This window comes from Ambystoma mexicanum, chromosome 6q, assembly GCF_040938575.1.
Source record: "Ambystoma mexicanum isolate Mex_15411 chromosome 6q, UKY_AmexF1_1, whole genome shotgun sequence".
Classification (NCBI taxonomy): Eukaryota; Metazoa; Chordata; class Amphibia; order Caudata; family Ambystomatidae; genus Ambystoma; species Ambystoma mexicanum.
The window spans coordinates 614042040-614062218 of NC_090937.1; the positions used below are offsets into that span (position 1 = coordinate 614042040).

The 20179-nt window shown below is 45.0% G+C and overlaps 1 protein-coding gene across 4 annotated transcripts in view; it reads left to right on the forward strand.

Annotated features, from left to right (window-relative positions):
- Positions 1 to 20179, forward strand: part of LOC138516177 (cilia- and flagella-associated protein 337-like) — a 716411-nt gene that overhangs the window by 452108 nt on the left and 244124 nt on the right. For all 4 annotated transcript variants that reach the window (XM_069631108.1, XM_069631107.1, XM_069631105.1 and 1 more), the window contains exons 14-17: positions 7594 to 7679; positions 7810 to 7864; positions 15964 to 16009; positions 19620 to 19682. In XM_069631108.1, coding sequence (XP_069487209.1) covers positions 7594 to 7679; positions 7810 to 7864; positions 15964 to 16009; positions 19620 to 19682 — 250 coding nt within the window. The remainder of the gene's footprint in view (positions 1 to 7593; positions 7680 to 7809; positions 7865 to 15963; positions 16010 to 19619; positions 19683 to 20179) is intronic.

The window sequence follows — 20179 nt, forward strand, 5'->3', positions numbered from 1 at the left end:
TGTCTTCATCACTTCCAGCATCTGTTGGTCATTGGTTGCCCGGGAAACCAACCCTTTTATTACACCCACGTTTCTTCCTATTTCCTTGGTACTTCACCATTTGCAGTTAATACATTACAATTTGCTTGAAAGGGCCTCATTTTGGGGTCCCGCACAATTAAGTGGCGGGGATCTGTTTCCTTTACACTTTTGTGTAAGCAGGTCCCTGCAGCCTAATTTGCACGGTGGAGTGCAAAAGGGGAGGATAAAAAGGCAGCGTGCATGCTTGCTGCCCTTATGCGCTCCACCGTGCAAATTGTGAAAACGCCACCTGCCATGTACCAATGCCATGCAGCGTTTACAATGGATTCTTATAGAGTCGGTCTGCTTTTTGCAGGTGCAAAAAGCGGATCTACGTGATTTATCAGCGGCTGATTTTCCCGTGATGGAGATGTTCGCATGGGAAATGTACGCATTACAAAATGTTCGTACATTTCCCATGCAAACATTTCCATTACAAATCACACAGATTTCCTCACTCACACTCACACCCCCACCCCCTACTTACCTTTCCTTTAGACGCGCTGTATCTCTGCAGCGCAGGTTCCATTTCACTTCTGTGATTGGGAACCGGCGCCGCAGGGTCCTTTTTTTTTTTTTTTACTTTTGCTCGGGTGAGCTGCAGGGGTGTCCCCTGCAACACCCCGCTCACTATACTGCATACTATAATCCCCCGCAGCCCCTGGCTTTTTTGTTCTGGCAGGTGCTTGGGGCGTGTCCCCTGCAAACCCCGCTCACTTTAGTGAGTGGAGTGTTGCGGGGGCCACCCCCCCAGCCCCATACCGACCCCACCTAAACACATACCACAAAAAGTTAGAACTTTTGGTAGTTAGAACTTTTCGTGGTGTGTGTTTTAGGTCTTTTGGTGGGGTCGGTAATTTTAATTCGGACATTTCGTCCTAATCCCAAAAAGCAGGCAGACTCCATAGGAACCCTTAGCATATCGCGCCAGCATGAAAATGCTTGCTGGTGCAAATGCTGGTGTATTTGTATGGTGTAGAGGAAGGGAGCAGAGGAATCATAAGTTACGATCCTTCCCTCCTCTCCGCCATGCAAATGAAAATGGGGCACGACGTGATTGAAAGACGTGTAACCCTTACACAAAGCTTGTACGCCTTTCCTTCACATTACGCGCAGCTCACCATGAGCTCCAGAGTGTATTTTCATCCTTCTATTGCCAGTGTTCTATGTTCTACAATTTTTTCAGGTGTGCTTCCACCCCAGGATTTGTACGATAAGTGTAAATAATTTCACTTGTGGATAACATGAACTTTAGCCTTAATATGCTAGCTTTAGACACGTAAATGCATCCAAGCTCAAACCCCATGCATATTCCGGGCTTTCTGAGTTTGAATAACTTCTAAAAAAGTTTCAAAAGTTCAGATGTTATATTCATTTAAAGTTACATTCCCTTTTAGTCAGATCAAAGTTTCTGTAAACAATGACCTGAACAGATAAGGGGCATTTGTCCCCAGGGGACAGCCAAAAGAAATGAAGAGTTCATTTTGATTCCTATTGGAAACAAAGTTGCACATGCAAGATATTAGTCCCATAAAATCTTTAACTCCAGCTGGGAAAAAAGAATCCCCTAAAAGCAAATGCGTGTGACACTTCTTTTGCAGAACTACCAGTTTAGAAAGCAATGCCAAAGGGGCGCCTAGCTGCATCATGCATGCTTGGCATGTGGCATGTCACTCAGTCTGCTGAGTCTTTGCCGGCCTTTCTGATCTTACTGCCTGCCAGTTATATACTCACCTGGGTGAAGAGTTGCTAATCACAGTGGTACCAACAAACACCAATGAATGCCCATACTCAGGTGTTGCCTGCTACCCACCGTGGAGGAGCTGGGCCCAGCATAGAGCTCTGAGACACTGCAATGAACGTTCTTTCTCCCTGCATTTGCATTACGTATGCCCAATGATCCATACAAGACTGGGATGTACAGCTCATCCAGCCACAAATGGAGCACTGGGCATTCTGAATTGGTGCCTGCATGTGGAGGTGGGTGTTGCTCCGTGGCCTCCTCACCAACCATTCAGCCTATAGAAGTATTGGGGACATCAGGTTGTCAGCGCACCAGGCATGCACCATGAAGCTTTACACTCCCAACGCTTCCTGTTCTTTGACTGGTGTGACAACGTCAGTACTCTCAGCCTGGGGTGGGAAGCATACAAGGGTGGAAGCCAGAGGGGGGCTGTGGGAGTTGAGAAGGCGCCTGCTTATATATGAACAGTACCGACTTCCATTACCCCATGCCTCTTGAGCACAATACTGGCCAGTTATTCTCTTTCTTTTGGAGAACCAGAAAGGATGCAGCCGGAGTAAAGAAAGATCACCCACAGGACTGCATCCCACCATACCACACTAAATGCCTACAGACATCTGAATTCAGGAACCAGCAAATGAAGAAACAGAAAGCAGTAGGCGGCCAGACGTGCTGCACACCGCTCGCCAGCACCGGCGTGCGCAGATCACCAACCCTTGCGCCAGTTCTATTACAAAAAGAACTTGCCACAGAGCAGCTTTCACCTGATTATTTTTCACTTACCCTGGGGCTCAGCTCGACGCAACCCCCTAACATAAACTGGAACACTTTGCAACGTGGGCGAAAGAGGCATGTCTTAACCCGCTATTGTAAACTACAAATAACGTAACACCTCCCTGGTGGGGAAGACTGTCAGGCCCTGTAATCCAATGGGAGAAGGACGGGAAAGCAGAAGAGAGCCAACAGGAAAGTGTGGGTTCTACAAGTGAGGTCAGAGGAGGAGTAGGTGGCAGACAAAGAGACCAGCAAAAGGAAGATTGGTGGATTGAAGTAAGGAGGCAACCTAGAGGACAGGTGAAGTATTGGTTGATGTGAGCAAGTCGTACTCTGTAGAGTGTTCAGGTAAGGTGGGTAAGAGAGTTAAAGGGAATGTAGAGAGTGACAGAAAAGTGATTGTGGGATCCAAAGGAGGTGGCTGGGAAGAAGGTGGGTTAGAGTCAGAGTAGTAGTAGTATAGAGGTGGAAGTAGTAGTGTGTGTTGAAGAGAGAGTAGTAACATCAAAGGATGGCAGTAGGTAGTAAAAGGAGAGAGAGAAAGGGACAGAGGGGGAAGATGTGTGAAGAAGGAGATAAGATGGGTGGAGATGGATACAGGAGTGTAACTGTGAGAGATTGACCATATAAGTGGTTGTGACCACCCCTCTAATTCAATCACGCTTGGACTTCAGAAGAAGAAGGATTTTGGCAGTATCCTTATCAGGGTACAGTCTTCCCAAAGTACACTACCATCGAGGTGAAGACAGAAAAACCGAGCAGAGAGAAAGACTCTCCCCGTATCCATCTCAGAGGCACGTTTGTTATGGACTGCTGTGTGGATAAGGCCTACCTTCTGCCTGAACAGTGAACCGAGGATACTCCTCACTAGTGGTGAAAGCTCCCACAAGTGCTCTGGCAACCTTCCTGGCTGGGAAAAGCAGAACACAGACTTCACGTATCCTCGAAAACCATGTAAGGCGTTACCCGGGAGTGAAGGAAGAGCCATTTGCTCTGTTCCCCCCTTTGATCTGCTTTCAAGCAAACTCAACCGCTTTTCAATTCTTTTTTGAGCTGCTGCAAGTTTGCCCGAGCTGACTTTGACACTCAGCGATTTTTGATGCAATTTGAGCAGATGACTCGACCACTGCCTGCTCTCCAGCCGTAAGCCAATCACCACTGAAGAAGAGCATCAGATCATTGGATCACGTTGAGTGGTCTTAACCACACGTAGATACAGACTTGGTCATTGTCTGCCTGTTCTTCACCTGATTTGAGCCAATCAATGTTGCATGACTGCATCTCATTGCTGGACTATGTCGAAATGACTCAACTGCCTCAATGCCCTTGATCTATTGTGAACAACTGACTCAACCACCTTGTCGCTGATTCAACCCATTAGAAAGTGCCTCAAAGCCTGTCTCAAAAGTGTTGAGCATCACAAACAAGCCTAAAATGTTTTATAGTGGGCATTCCCGTCTGGCCTGCCATAAAAGGCCATAGTGACATTCAAGGATCCACCAAGACCCACTTAATGTTGTACAGCTATCTCCATTCAACTTGAAAATGGCTGCTGAAAATGTTGAATGGCTCCTCCTCTCTTCAGCCCCACAGTGTCACTTTCATCTTAAAGTCTGCATATTCTGTGTCTTCTCTTGTAGGGGTTAGATATTCGTGTTTTTATTAGTTGAGTGAATTGTTTCTTTAAGTTAACACACCCTTTTTGATAGAATTGGGATTGGACATTTATTTTATTTTCGTATCACCACAATTTTGTTGTTTGTCAGAGCCCTCCTAACAAGTATAGTCTGCCCAAAACCCAGATCATCAGACAAGGTGAAGGCGGTAGGCCTGTCAGGATGAGCCTGTTTCCCCTTTATGTTTGGGTTCACTGCTGGTTTAGTAGTAGTAGTATTGTGTGGATGAATAGGAGGTTTGTACACCATGTATCTCTGTACTCCTGCAGAGCAGTCTCATTTCATCACGAGATTCTTCTCGTTGAGCATAATGCCGGTGCCAGCGCTGCTAATCAGATGTTTTTAAAATGTCTTGACAACTAATTTAGTGACTTGCATATGCAAGTGGGCTGTACGGTATCCCTGTTGTGGCGTCTGCCCATGTCACTAAATTAGGTAATTACATATGAATGTTTTGGAGGTATATTGTCATGCATCCCTTGCTGATAGATTTTCAAGTGAAACTAAAAATTAGTTAATTACTAGAGATACACATATTTATTAATAACAAGAAAACAGTGCAAGGGAAACATGTATAACATTAAAAAAAAAAGTAAATTTTTCGTGTGGCATAGCACACGAAAAATAAACTTCAAGAGGGTTGAAAAGTTTAGGACTATAAAATGAGATATACCAAATCAGCCATGAATACATTTTAAGCCTTGACAAAGCACAACGCGCGAAACACTGGCTCATGATGCTCACATTCCCGCTTCAATGTTACTTATATTTATGAATACCTTAATGCGGAGGGAAATCAACCGCACACAGTTGTTTAGTTACAGTAGATCCAGTCTGCAGGCATCGATGTAGGAGGAAAACTCTCTTGCATTTTCCCTCTCCCCCTACAAACCAAATCCAGCCACTCTCTTTGAAATCCACCTGAGTGCCTGGAGAACATGCAAATGGCAGGGGTGAATGGAAGAAATCCTAACAAGATAACATAACCGTTTTCAGAAATACAAGACGGCCCATCCTAGCCCATGCTATCCCATCCTATCCCATGCTATCCTATCCTATCCCTCCCATGCTATCCTATCCCATCCAATCCCATCCCATGCTATCCTACCCTATCCTATCCCATCCTACTTTTCTGACAGCGAGTGCGTCATCTGACAGTAAGAGATGCAGAGAGACAGTGTTCTCGACACTCACACACCCTGGCATAATTTACTACATCACATGGCATTGTGTTCATTTTGAATAGTTAGCAATTCCTTAACTCATTTCCTGGCATGCACTTGTCTTTGCATTGCCTGATTAACCACTGATATTGAACCAATTATCTACATCTTATCTAAGTTTGCAGAGTGAAGCAAGACCTCCTCTGAGGTTTATCATACAGATGTCTATCATAAGTGTGGCAGCATACTGCTTGTGAATGTCACATGCAGTAACCATGCCATTACCACCCACGGAAAGCTGAGGGTCTCTCCGTCTCTGCTCATTATGAGATTAGCCTTGCTATAACAGTAAGCTCATAACAAACAGCCAGCATTTGGGAAATACTGCATGCAGTATTTTTCAAACACAGCATATTGTGGTATTCTAAAGTAGATTTTTCAATCCATTTCTTTTTTTGCATCACTGAAGAGTTTCATAATCCTAGACAAGCAAGTTTATTTTCCTTAGGTCACTTCGAAATGCCTTCCGGAGCCATTGCGCCCGCTGCCCGGCACTTCTGGCCTGCCGGGCGCAATGGCCCCAGACGGCAGAGTTTTCACGGAAGCACTGGCACCATGAGCAACGGTGCTGGTGCTTCTGTAAACCCATTCCCGTGGAGTGCTATAGGACTCCACGGGAATGGGGACTTACACTATCCACCGCCTGCTATCCCGGTCTGCCGGGACTTGTAATGTCCCAGTGGCACCGGGATATCAGGCGGGCGGCGGATACGGTGTTACGAGAATGGCGGCAACCCGCCGGTAGCACAGGCGGGTTACCACCGTCCTTGTAATGAGGCCTTAATCTGCTTTAAAAAGCTGCTGGCTTCTTCTCCTGGTGTTGGCAAAATGGAGGGTAACTATGGTCTGGGGAAGAGGGCGTCCCCCGAGGCATGATCCACGGGAGTCTGATAATCCTGTATTGTCATGATGTGGAATACTGTGCTACTGTACACCCCCCTCTGCGAGACCTAAAAATAGCTGGGAACCGTATGAATCCTATTTGTTTTACGAAGCTGAAATAGATACAACTGACTCTGTGAATTTCTCTGTTGATTCTAAATAACGGTGATGTCTCTTGAAAATGATGTACTGCGATGCCACCGTTTTTTGGTTTTGTACAATTCTGCTGTCTTGTTTGTTTCTGTTTAATTGAAAAAACAATAAAGAGTTTTTTAAAAAAGCTGCTGGCTAATGTTCTGTATTGAATGGCATGTGTGCTTGACAGCAGTAAGCGGTAAGCAATCCCATGCAGCCTGTGAAGGCCCTGTGCTAAATTCAGAGTTGCGCATGCCCAACTCGCACACAGAATATTATGCATAGGACTGTGGAATGAGCTTGCAAAAAGTCAGTGAAAGATGCACATGAAGAGTAAGGTCATGCCTTCTGAGGGGACACTCACTTATTCTGCACTTTACACAAGGCACATTGATCTGAACTCTGAACTCTGCACTGCCTGAATGCCTGTACCGGACTCTGCAATCAAGTCAAAATAAAGATGACTCTCCTTCCGATTGTCTAGGCAGCAGTTGCCGTTATTCTCGAGGGGATGCTACTAACACTCTGCGAGAGACTTTCTTGTTAGAGGCTAGTTTGCAATGGCTAATTACAAGCTCATTTTGATGCCATTCCTATCTGATATAAGATATTACTGGCTACATCTGAAATCAATAGTAAGTTGGTTTCTGAAATGTAAGCATGAATTTCGTTCAATTAATAATTGTGACGTCGGGAAATACGACCTTACAAACTGCAACCGTTCCTCTTACTTCAAGGTAACTATTGAAACCACCAAATGACAATTACAAATTGTCATTTTGTTTATATATAATATTGTACTGTCCATTAGCATGTTATTTTCAATGATGTTACGAAGCACATTCGACTTCTGTGCCTGTATAAAACCAGAGTATAATATCCTTGTAATGTAAGGCTGGGGAATATTTTTATGGATTTGATCATAAATGAGTATTAGAAAAGTATAATTCTGATGCAATGGGCGCCATGATAAATGCCAAATCTCTAATATGCCTATAAGGTTTTGCATTAGTCTTCCCATATTAAAGTGCCTGAAATCTGTGGGTGCAGGGCAGGCCTGCAGGCTGCTTTCACACAGCTGTGCTTCTTGTGTCCCTAGACTGGTCACCGGTGGCAGGGATGGCAGCCTGAAGAAATGGAACTGCAGCAACAAGACCCTTCGCCACGTGCAAACCCTGAAACAAGGTATTCTCACGAGTGCATGAAGTGCATACCACACCTTTTACCAAAGTTTGCCGCGCTTCTCCATACATTCATTTGTATTTGTATTTTGAGTTTTATAAAGCGCTTTACACCAAAGCATTTCCATTTGCAGCCAGTTCCATGGATGAAGTTGGTGACTGCACCTATGGGGAGATATGCAGCAACAGGTACATTTCGTACTTATTCAATCAGTGTGCTCCCAATTCTTCAGGGATGTGAATTGCACGCGCATCTCTGCAGACTGCGAATGTGTATCCTCAATTCACCCACAGAATGTCTCTGGTGCAGCCGGGGGTAGCAAACACCCACACCGTATTACCCATGTGTCCAGACTATGCAGTAAAATGGCTACCCCTAGGTGCCTGTTTGAGGAATGGTCACTTCACAGGGTCACACAACCCCCGACATCTCTTCTGAAGCTGCATCTTGTTTAATGACTTCTACTGAGATGGACGCCCCAAAGTGGGCAGCTGCCCAACTGCAACTGCACCTCAATCCTCAACTCATGTAGCACAGGTTCTCAGATGGAAACGATCATATTTGACTATTTGAATAATAATTTGAATAGCACATGCAACAAAGTGACTTGTTTCCTGGCACTTAAATATTACTTGATAATACTACTTCCTCAATGGAAGTGATTATATCTAAGAAGAAATTCGAGTCTATGATATGGAGGCTCAATCCATTTGCTGGTGAATGAGCTAGTTGTCTCTTACGTGGCACTTCAGTGCCAACTGAAGGTGCCCAAGACTAATGCACAAGAGAAGGCTGGGGAATGCACCGGACAAGCCACCCTTTATTTTGTGTGTGCCTCCGGAGCATCCCACAACTTTCAGGTAATTGTAGCAAAACTGGACTGTATTAGCGTTTCACATAAAGATGACAGGCTTTTAGTCTTTTTTCTTCTTTCTTCTCTTTCCATGATTTAATTGAAGGAGTAGACCCAGCAGAAGCCTCTCTCCGGATACTGCTCTGCCCAACCAGCCAGCAACAAATGACTGATTGGGCCACTCTCTGGGCCGACCTAGATTGTCACGCTTGCACAATACACACAAACGTGCTGCTGAAGGGGTATGCCGCACACTGCACTAGGACAAAGATATAAATATGTGTTTTAATGCACTATACAGCACACATTCAGAGTAAAATTGGCTATAAAGCCATGATGCTTGCAATTGTTTTGTAGTGTAACACCAATCTAATACCTGAAAGTCACCAACAGTGCACAGGAACATTAATGCTTTGCTATTATGCCATGCCACAATGAAAACATGTCCAACTGGCTGCACAATGTAGACCAGTGTAGGCACGTAATAACATTACAGTAAAACATGCCAGGCCACATTTAGACATACCTAGACTGTTTGCACCAAAATGCCAGTCAAAGAAATACACTCATCAAGAAGAGCGCACACATTAAAGCCTGCGTCTCCGCGGCCTCTAACAACACGGCCGAACTCTTTAAAATCTGCAAGCTGCAAGGAACTGGTCAATCCTGTTGCAGTCTCTACCTCTCCTATTCCCTCAAAGGCCCTCTGTATGGCTCTGGCTCTCACTTCTCTGCAAAATCTCAGGACAGCCTGTCCTCTATCTCCTCTTCCTCTCCCTCTCTCGGCCCCCTTGTCCATCTCTACCTCTCCTCCTCCTATTTCCTCTTTCTCTCTGACAACACCTGACGAGGTTTCTAGACAAGTCCAATCTATGCAAGCATTGTCCATACAGGTGCTTCCCCTCTCCTCCAGAACCATCAAGGACAATATTGACACCCTCGCTCCAGCCTTGGCCGATTTCTGTAATCACTCTTTAGCCACTGGAATGTTCCCCTCTCCCCTTAAGCACTCCCTTGTGCACCCACTCCACAAGAAGCTGTCTGCTGATCCTACCTGCCCGGCAAACTATTGACCAATCTCCATCACCCCTTTCCTGGGCAAACTCATGTAAAAGCTTGCCATCTCCCAGCTTACTCTCCACACTGAATCTGTTGGTTGTCTCCATGACCATCAGTCTGGCTTCAGAGCTGCCAGAGGCATGGAAACTGCTCTCCTGAACACACGTGAAGATCGGCTCTCTACCCTTGATTCCAGCATTCCTTCTGTCCACACCCTCCTTTTTTTCTCTGCTTTCGACACGGTCAACCACGCCATCCTGATCAATCGACTCTGTGAGAACCTGGGCATCATGGCTCAGGCCCAGGAATGACTGACCTCCTTCCTCTTGGACCGCCCCCCCTCCCAGGTCCAAACAGGTCCCATTCTCTCTGCCACCTCTCTCTACCTGTGGCATTCCGCAGGGCTCTATACTCTCACCCTGGTTTTACCACCTCTACTTGGCCCCTTTGGCCCATTCTGATCTCTACCTTCTCCTCTAACTTTCAGTGTTATGCGGATGACTCAGCTTTCCTTCAGGCTCCCCTCAGCCTCCTCTCTCGCTCATTCCTGACCGTCTATCCGCGATTTAGGATTGGTGCACCTCCAACGATCTCTGCCTTAATGCCAGTAAGACAGAGATCCTTCTCATTGGGACCCTGGCACCTGCTTTCCCTCTCACTCTGGTCATCCACCTTGGGCCCTCTCCTTCGCCTTCCTGCGAGGAAAACAACATTGGTGTCATATTCTATGCCACTCTCTCTTTCTCTCCTCACATCTCGGATGTCGACAAGAAGTTCCACTACCAGCTGCTCCTCCTCTAAGGGACTCTTCCCTTTCTCACTTTCCACGAGATGCTCACTGTCTCCAGAGCCCTGGTTCTCTCTAGGCTAGACTACTGCAACAGCCTTATTCTCAATCTACCTTCCTCTACTCTCCGTCATCTGCAACTAATCCAGAACAGGGCTGCAAGACTTAGCCTTGGCCTCAAGCCCAGGGATCGTATCTCTCCAGCCTGGAAATCGCTCCACTGGCTCCCAGTGGCTGCAAGGATCAAGTTCAAGACCCTTTGCATTGTCCACAAGGCTTTCTGGGGCTGGGGCCCGTATTACATCCAATGCTCTCTTCCAAAATACCTTCCTTCTCGAGCCCTTTGCTCAACTACCTCCAACTCTTTAAGGGTTAGACGCTTTTCCAGGCAGAGTGGGGGGTAGATCTCTGCTGGTGCCTCCCTCTGGAGTGGCCTCCCTGCCCCTTCAAACTTGAGCCGGACCATCTGAAGTTTCGAAAGCAGCTCAGAACTTTTTCTCCTCTGCTTTCTCTCTCTCCCTCCACTGCTGACCTACCTGTCTGCTGTACTGACCGGTTGCTTGGATACACTCAGAGTCTCTCTGAGTTCAGGCTCTTTCTTGATCAGTCACCCTTGCAATGTCCCCGCGAGGGGAAGAGGGAGCTAACAACGGGCCGGTCGTAATCGGCCCATTGTTAGCTCCCTCTCCCATTCCCATTGAGCCCTGTGGGGGCTCAGATGGTAATGGGGAAGGTCCGGGCCCGGGTTCCCAGAGGGAGGAATTAACGGGCCCTCCGAACTCGGAATGGCCTGGTAATTCCCCATTCTGGGAACCCGGTACAGGAGCACGGTTTGGCGGCAGCCATGGAGCTAAAAGCTCCATGGCTACTGCCAAACTCGTAATGAGGCCCACTAACTTCATTAAGAAATTATTCAGTTAAGGACCGAACCATAACGGAAATAATTTCTTTATGAAGGCAGAGTGATTTCAAAAATAAACTATTTATTTTTGAAGTCATAGGGCTCCCCCATACATACCCCATGACATGGAGGCCTCCAGCCTAGGGTCTTCCATGTCACAGGGTCAGGGGAGCCCTCGGACTTCAAAAAGAAAGTTTATTTTTGTAGTCACTCTGCCTTCGTAAAGAAATGATTTCTGTTGCAGAAATAATTTCTTTATGAATGCAGAGTGAATCAAAAAAGAAACTTTTTTTTTGAAGTGGGACCCCCCGCACCACAGGGCTGCGCGGGCCCCTGTTATGCCAGTGCTGGCAGGACCAGGCAATTGGCCCCTGTACTAGTCACCTCCTGCCTTCCCTAGCCATTGGTAATGGGGCAGTGACGATTTGTTCCCCCTCTGCTACGGAATGCTCTCCCTTGGCCTATCCTCCACAGTAGAAGGGCAGAGTGCTCAGAGAGGGCACGTAAATACAAGGAGGCCAAACTCCTCTGTTGCTTCTACAACAAGAGCAGTGGCCAAAGTGTAAAATAAAGTAGTGGAACAATGTTCCCTCTACCCTGACCCCTTTTCAATCCTGCCCCTTTTCTGCTCCCATCACTCCCCCATACTCACTGTCTCTCAACCCCCTCCCCCAATTTAAACCCCATACCTGGGTCCTTCCTTTCCTCCATTCCACCCCACAATGTTGTGTTTTACAGCAGATATAGCAAGACTGAAGAAAACACAGTGAAAGAATATGCATTTAAATGACCACCATTACTGTGTCATTGACCCCCTCAGAATGCAGCTTTTTGCAGCCTCTCCTTCCTTCACTCACCATTCGCATCTCTTAAGGAACACGCCCATGTCTATAGCCGCACACACCCCGCCCATTACCTGCAAAGACTGCTGCACCTACAGCAATTCGCAGATCGCTGCTGAGCTGGGCTTTTTGACTGCTTGGAAATGGTTTTCATGTCACAAGCAGTCTATTGAAATAAACAAAGCCAATTCAGCACCTAGGAGATAGCACAATTAGATGTGACACTTGATTGTGATCGGCAGGGCCCAGGTTCAAATCCCCAACAGACAGAAATAAATAAAAACAAAGGTGGCCTTTCCTACCACCCAAGAACGGTACTATGGGTCACATAAAGTAAGGGAACGATGACCGGATTCCCTGAATAGTAAGTGAACTTTGTACCCTTTAGTTCCTGCCCACGTTGACCTCTGAACAGGTGCAGTGTATCTACATTCCCCCATGCTTGCTTCTACCAGTTATGGGACCACCTGACGTATAACGTGAGCACTTGGAATTCAAATGCGACACCTGACAAAAGATATGAGTATCTGACGTCTGATGGCAATGTCGGGCATATGATTTGAATGCCTTGGCATTGGATTGCATGCCAGTGCTTGGAATATGAAGCGAAAACCTGTGACCTCAGTAGCAGGAATATGGCATGAATACCTTGCATTTGCCATGAATATCTGCGCCTGTAATGGGAATAACTGGAATACGATGAACACCTGGGCATTTAATTGGAATACCTGGCAAATGCTCGGCGTGTATGCCATGTGATGAACATGCCTTGCATAGGATGTGAGTAGCTAGCCTATGTGAGTACCTGACATCGGATGATCATTCGGTACCGGGACATATGCTGGCAGCCCTTGCACTGAAGAGCGACCTGCTGCCAATGTGTACATCATTTCATGACGGGGCCTTTCTTTCCGCTGCGTTCAAACTTCTTCCGGAATTCATATGCACTATGGCCCTCTCTCGACCTACATCTCGGGTCATTTGACACCTGTGAGAAGCCTTATTAAACTTGCTCTCCGTGCCATTATTGGCCGGTATAGCCTGCTAGCGTCGGCTATAATGCTATATTAATATTTCAGGTTAAGTAAACCATAAATACTTTAACTAGAAACTACACAATTGTAAAACCATAAAAGACCAACTTCCTTATCTGTGCCACTAATAGTCTAATTACTAGAGGCAGCCCGTCATATGTGCCAGGCCTTGGTTGAGTTTCCATACAGTTTCCAGCGCTGTTAATGCTCTTTTGAAGTAATGGACAACAATTTAGCAAAATGTCTAGACGTAATCTGATAACTCCCTTCACGCCACGCACCCTGTTGGCTGAAATTACTTGCTATAAGATAGTTAGCCATAGAGAAACAGTAATAAGACATGCTAAAGGTCTTCCATGGGTAGTTGCCATAAATGCTATCTTCTTTCCTATTATGGAATTAGCTTCCTGGCCATTACTATTATTAATGGTTCAAAGATTTGAACTCACAGCTCTTCTTCTCTCTGGTCCCACTGCCTTGTGGGTACTACACACCCTATACTCAATACTGCTATCATCATTTTTTTAAATGTGATGACAAAGTCGTATACGTGTAGGGCCTCTGTGATGTCATCAGTGATGTCATGTGCCGTCCATGGCGTGGAGGTATGTTAGAATTCTGTTGGTCCTCCTGGAGTTGGCTCTTATTTCATGTCTCTAGTGTACTAGCTCTTTGGTAATGGGTCAGTTATAGACTTATAATTCACAGCAATTCTTCATTTCCACAGAATAGCTTGCTATTTAATGTATTAAACACATTTTCTCTGGTTTTCTGTAATCTATTAGAGGGGCACGTTTGGAGACACTATATTTGCTAATCAGTAGTTAAAGGATAGAGAAGACGATTACTTCTTTATAGTTCCTGAAATCGGAAACTTTTAAGATTTGCACTGTTTGTGTTGTCCCAGTATTTTCCACCATTGAGAGAGAAAGAGAGAGATTTAAGTTTCTAAAGCAACATTCCCCAGTTACCAATTTTTTAATTTGTTTAGGCACTCCTCTTTATACCTTTTAGAAAGCATTTTATCCTTCTTTATATCAACTTAACTTGTAAAGTTTTCTCTCTCTTAAAATTATGCTGGATACGCAACATTTGTGACCCGTTTACCATATTTGTGCATATGAACAGTGTCATCTTCATATGCTAATAGATTAATGTATGGCTCGCTAAATTTTGGATGACAACTTTCACCTTCGAAAGCACATTCAACACATCTGCTGTGCCTCGTTTAACTTCATCGGTCTTATATATTCCCAAAGCCAATTTGCCCGTGGGGCTTTCTGGACTCTTACCAATTCCATGTGTTCGTCGGTTATGAGATGTGAGGTGTGGTTTATGTCCATTGTAGATAGTTCAATCCATACGTCTTAAGTCAATTTTGTGAAAGGTGTAACTGTAGTTTCGAAAAGAGCATACAGTTGATTGCATCTTTTTCACAGGCTGTAGAAGCCATGATGGAGAAAGCCATATGACTTATCGTAGAAACGTTCTCAATCCAAAATGCTGCCTGTTGTAGTTAACCATTTTGCGGAATGTTTTGCCTTCGCTCCCAGAAGAGCGGTTAGGCAGCAGTGTACCGAATTCATTCCCTTCCGTTCAAAAATTGGGACTAAAAATAATCCTTTTCCAGGATTCCCAGGATCATATCTTTCTATCAATTGGGCATTTTTACTCTCATCTCACAATCTCTGTAGAGCTGCTTACTGTGAGCTCTTCAGTCACTATCACAAATGGGTGTTATTTAATTGGTTAATAGTACAGTCAAATCCTTTAACGATTAGTTGCCACAATCTCTTTCAATCCATTCTCCTGATGGCCTTCCTAAAACATTTTCTGAAATTGTATTTTATTGGTCATTTGGTGTTTTAAGTATTTGGTTCAGATATCCTCTTGTCCTAACCTAGCATTTTTTTCAGCCTGTTTATTTTCTACACTATTTCTGGATTCATCTTTTCATTTCATTATTATGGGTTTAAATTCGGCCTTTCATTTTGTGGGCACTTGATTTTTTCCCCTTTACACGATCATTTCTTAAATGATTTAAAAGATCTTCCAAAGTAGTGATGACTACAAATGGCTGATTACAAAATGAACCAGCAGATGCAAGGTCGGTCAAGGCCATTCATGTAGGCGGGATGCCATCATGCACTCCCACTCACCTGGGCTTAAATCACAAGGGTGTACTTGACAAGGGCTTAAACAATCTCTCTTTCACATGATCTCACCCGCTCTATAGTGCTAACACTCCACCTCCCATTTTCCCTCCATTACTCTCGTGGGTAATTTCAGCGCTGGTGAGCTGATGGACTACCTTTGGGCGAAACACATGCCCTGTTCGGTAGATAGCAAGAATGATTTGTTTGCCCTCTAGCTATCGAGGTTAAGGGGTTGTGTGGCCTCCTCTAATGCCCCAGACTTTAGAATGTATATCAGTCCACCTCTTACTTAACCAGAAAATATCATCCTTTTTGTCACTGATAATAATCCATGATTAATTAAAAGGGGGGGATGCACATGTACCACTTACATTTAGGAGCCCCCAACGAGTTTGTTTTTAAAACAAATGTAATTAGCTCTTTTTCCCCAAAAATCTATATCTAATTTACATCTATTGTAAAAAATGTTGAGTGTGTTAGTTTAGGGGAGATACATTCGGTGAAATGAAAGATTATTAAAATAATGTACAGAGGATATGGCCAAAAACAAACCTTTGTTCATATTATGACGTACAAGTAAGTGTTTAGTTGTATTTGACGATGTTTGCAGAGCCCAATATTGATAGTGATGTGTCTCTCTTTGCCATTTTCAAAGGTACATCATATCCGTTGGCTGGGACCGAAGAATCCACATCTTTCCTGTGAGTGTGTATAAGGCGGATTCAGAGCTGCGTTGTAATGTTTCTTCTGCTGTTAGAAACATATTCACCTTGCCGCATTAAGGTCACAGCATCTTGGTTTAGACGCATGAAATTATGGGCAGAGTTCCTGCTGGACTGGGGCTGTTCCTACTGGGGGGCTCCGCGCGACATCATAAACAATGGAAGCCACACACGGGTGGTCTACTACAATCACAGGTTATTAAATGGGAAGCAAGTCCCACGTGTTATAGGGCCACCCTCAACTATATACACAGTAGCTGTCAATGTTGTCTTCCCGTCTGCTTTTGTCTGGCCACACAAGGCTTGCTTCACTATCTCGCATACTAGGTAGAGCATGGGAGCGCAAGTCCATAGGAGGAGGTTAGGCTGAGAGAGAATCCAGGGTCAGCATTGCTTGGTCACTCCTGCCTCTGCTCTCACAGTCCCACTCCAGGCAAGTGCTGTCATGTCCAGTAGCGGAGGCAGCTTTTGGGGCTGGGGCGGCCAATAGGGTGCCGGCGGGAGGCTGGCCGAGCACTGGGGGGTTGGATGGGCAGCCACCTCCTCTGCCCCCCCACCCCTGGCTCCGCCGCTTGTCATGTCGCTCACCTATGAGAAGTGGTGCAGGCCTATTGGGTCCTGGACCCCTCTCCCTCTTCACCGCTTCCTGTCACCAGCCCACGAGCAGGGCCAGGGCCTTGGGATCAGTGAGTCAATAGCCATTGATCCCATGTTCCTGGAAGTATTCCAGCAAATAATGATGCCCCTTCCCATGGGAAACACACATGCAAAATATCCTATCCTAGCACCTTTGTGCTGGAAAAGTGTGTGAATCTACTTGGACAAATGTTGGCTCCTTAAGGACCCCGGACAAAGACAAGGAATGACAAAATAATGCTGTTGTAAAAAGCAATTGAAACTTCAAAATGAGTTTAGAAGTGGACATGCCCGAGGGAATGAAGACATGAGCTGTGAGGTGTTTGAGCACGTGTATAGATGATTCAGGCACCACTGTGGAGGGCACTGTGGAAATGTGCTAAGGTTAGTGAGAAGTTTCAGATAACATAACAAATGAGCAACAAGTGGGTGAGCATAAAGAGAAGTAAGAACACATGCTTTTATGCTGGACACCTGATTGCAAGACTGTGACTAAAGGGAAATGGAAGAAGCAGAAAAGCATTAACCTGCTGAGCAACTTTCCATTCACTAATTGATGCATACCTCTGTAATGAGGTGGCAGCTTTATATCCTTCCACTTCCCTTTCGATGTTCTGGGTTCTTCGATATTGGATGTGCCAAGACGGAGCCTTCGGGGATCTCCACCCGTATCATTGTAAAAAGGGCAATTAGGAACACCCTTAAGGCGCACAAAAACAAAAAGCACTTTCAAGAATGAAATAAATGACCATAAACTCCAAGTTTATTATTATAGAATGATAGATACCTCGGAAATACACAAGTCCAACATAATAATAGCACAAGTGTCCCATCCAGGATCCACAGGTACACTGCAGACATAAAGGCAGTACAATGGTACTATTGCTTTATTTCATATATTCAGTAGTGCTCTGTTTGTATAGGCTAAGCACCTGCAGCCATTTTACACCTGTTCCTAACCAGAATTGGTCAGCACTCTTGGTCAACAATCCATAATACGACTCCCACATGATTCCACTCAGTGGGTTGGCCATTGTTCCTTCATCACAATTATTAGCAGTCTCGTATCTACTTTGTATGATATCTGTGTTCAGGCTGTCTGTCTAGGATGTAGCATTTTCATCTTCCCAGTCTGATATACTCAGTTCCATAATATGTTTGCTTTCTTTGTAATGAATGTGGTACGCCAGAAATTGACGAACACGGTGTATTGCTCGCCAAGAGTGCAAGGACAGTTATTTATCACCAGTACATTTGCAGAGCAAACCAAATACTTTGAACGCAGGTAGACGGAGCAATAACTCACAACCAGATACACAGTTAGCAAAATAATGAGCACTTATGCAGCTATTTATTCATAGCTAAGAAGCAACAAGTGATAAAACAGAAATAAATCACAGAAAAGATAGAGAATTCAAGAGAAAAAACATTACCATGGGCGTAACCGAATCCCTCATCTGGCCAGAAGCGGCTGGAAGACCCAGGTAACAGCCAGGCAGAGAGCACAACAGCCCACAGGAAGGTCAGAACAAGGCGTCCCCCCTCCGACTGAGGTCTTTGTGTTTTTTCCACCTGACCTTTCCAGAGCTTCACATATATGCCCTCCTCAAAAAGGGGTGGCAATTTCTCGAACCTTCTGGCATTAGCTCTTACGCATTGCTGAGTGACTGTTGGTTGTCGGCCGGGTCAACCGACAGTAACCCCCAAGGAGCAAAGCTTCCCTCTTCTAAAGCACCACGGAAAACAATTCTATAACTCTTCCTGAGCAAGACATAACAAAACCAGCTTTCCCAGCACAATGTCCTTGACTGAGGCCTGCATACCAGGCTCAGCAACGATTAACATTGAAAGCATGTCTTTTAGCAAAGCAAGTGCAGTTTTCACTGAGGCATGGAATAAATATCCATTATAGCTCTGAGTGCCCCAGAATGCACTGCGCATCAGCGCCATGTTTTAGCTCAAGCATAACACACGGAGAGACAGGAATACCTCGAGACTAAGGATGAAAACATAGGACACTCACATGACTGCTATTAAAACAGTACATGACCACATGTTAAGAACCATCACATTAATACATAATTGTTTAGGAATCTTGAGGAAATTAGAGGGCAGAACACAAGATGAGATCCTTATTCAATTAACAAACAAAAGAATCAGAACACGTTATTGCATTTAAATTAAGCCTTGACAAAGCCCGATCGGGTGCGAAACTGGTGGCCATGCAGTCAGCATTATCACAATAAATCAATAACTGTTTAGATGGTTTTACTGGATTTTCTTGATACAATTGTCTAATACTGATGTGAAGATTTAAAACTCAATTTTACATGTCACATGTTTTAGAGTTTAAACATATAAGCAAGAAGAATTTTCTTTGCGAGCGCTTGCACTGAGTCATGTGTTATTGTTTACTCTAATTATTTAGTATATGGTTGTATGCCAACACACCTTGAGCATAGCTGCTCAGCATTCCACTTTCCTACAGCCGACGTTTTAAGAGAGGCGCAGCCGTGAAGTTCTGACAACCACTATTTCTTGGGTTACCGTTCCGGAATCTACCATCCTTTGTGTCACTGGGGCTGTCATCTTGCTAAACTGAGTGCTGCTCATTGGGTTTTCACAGATCTTTCATGGCCCCATTATCATTGCTGTTTCTTTTGTTATTAATCCCCTTTTCTCTCCACCCCTTACCTTTTGGGAGAATGCCAGAGAGTGGCACAGCAAATTCTATTGAATTTAAGTAAGAGTTATAAAGACCTCAAGGTTTTTGCGATCGTAACCACAGTGGCATGGAGAGGGGAGCCTAGCCACAAGCATCATGCATTAGTGATCTCCCTCGAGAAGCAACACCTTAATGGTTCCCTGCCTAATACAAAAGCAAACGTGACGCTTTTGGGAGGGAACATTTTTCTGAATGTGGACATAAAATGTGATCTCTTTCCCCCCACAGGATCAACCTGATGAACTTGTGCCAGAAGGGAAACGTTCTCAGTCAGAGTGGAGCAACAACATGGTAAGGAAAATGTAATTCCACAAAACAGTTTCTTTTCAATCAGACTCGCACTACTCATTGGCAGTGTGTGGGTGGAGTTACCACCAGAGTTCCCATATGGATAGTCTATGTCCAATTCACATCATGACTGAGTTGAGAAGTTTCTCAGAGGGAAAGCCAAGACAAAATGTGCCCAGAAAATGGTTTTAGAGCATGTTACAGCCATGTGGTTCCAGTCTCGGAGCAGAAACTTCAATTGTGTACCTCATAACCCCTTGTAGCTTGTGAAATCACCCATTTGAGACTTTGTGCATCATCGCAGTATCACACTGACTGGGGGACAATGTATTTTGGAAGGGCATGGACAAATGTGGTAATGAACTCCCTACTATTGGCGTTTACCCGCCGAGAAGTCTGTGTGAATGCACAATTAAACTCTTGTGCAAATTCTCTCAGAGAGTGGTCCTCGCCACACACCATATTGGATGCAGCTTTGCGGGCTCTTGCGGGTTTCTATG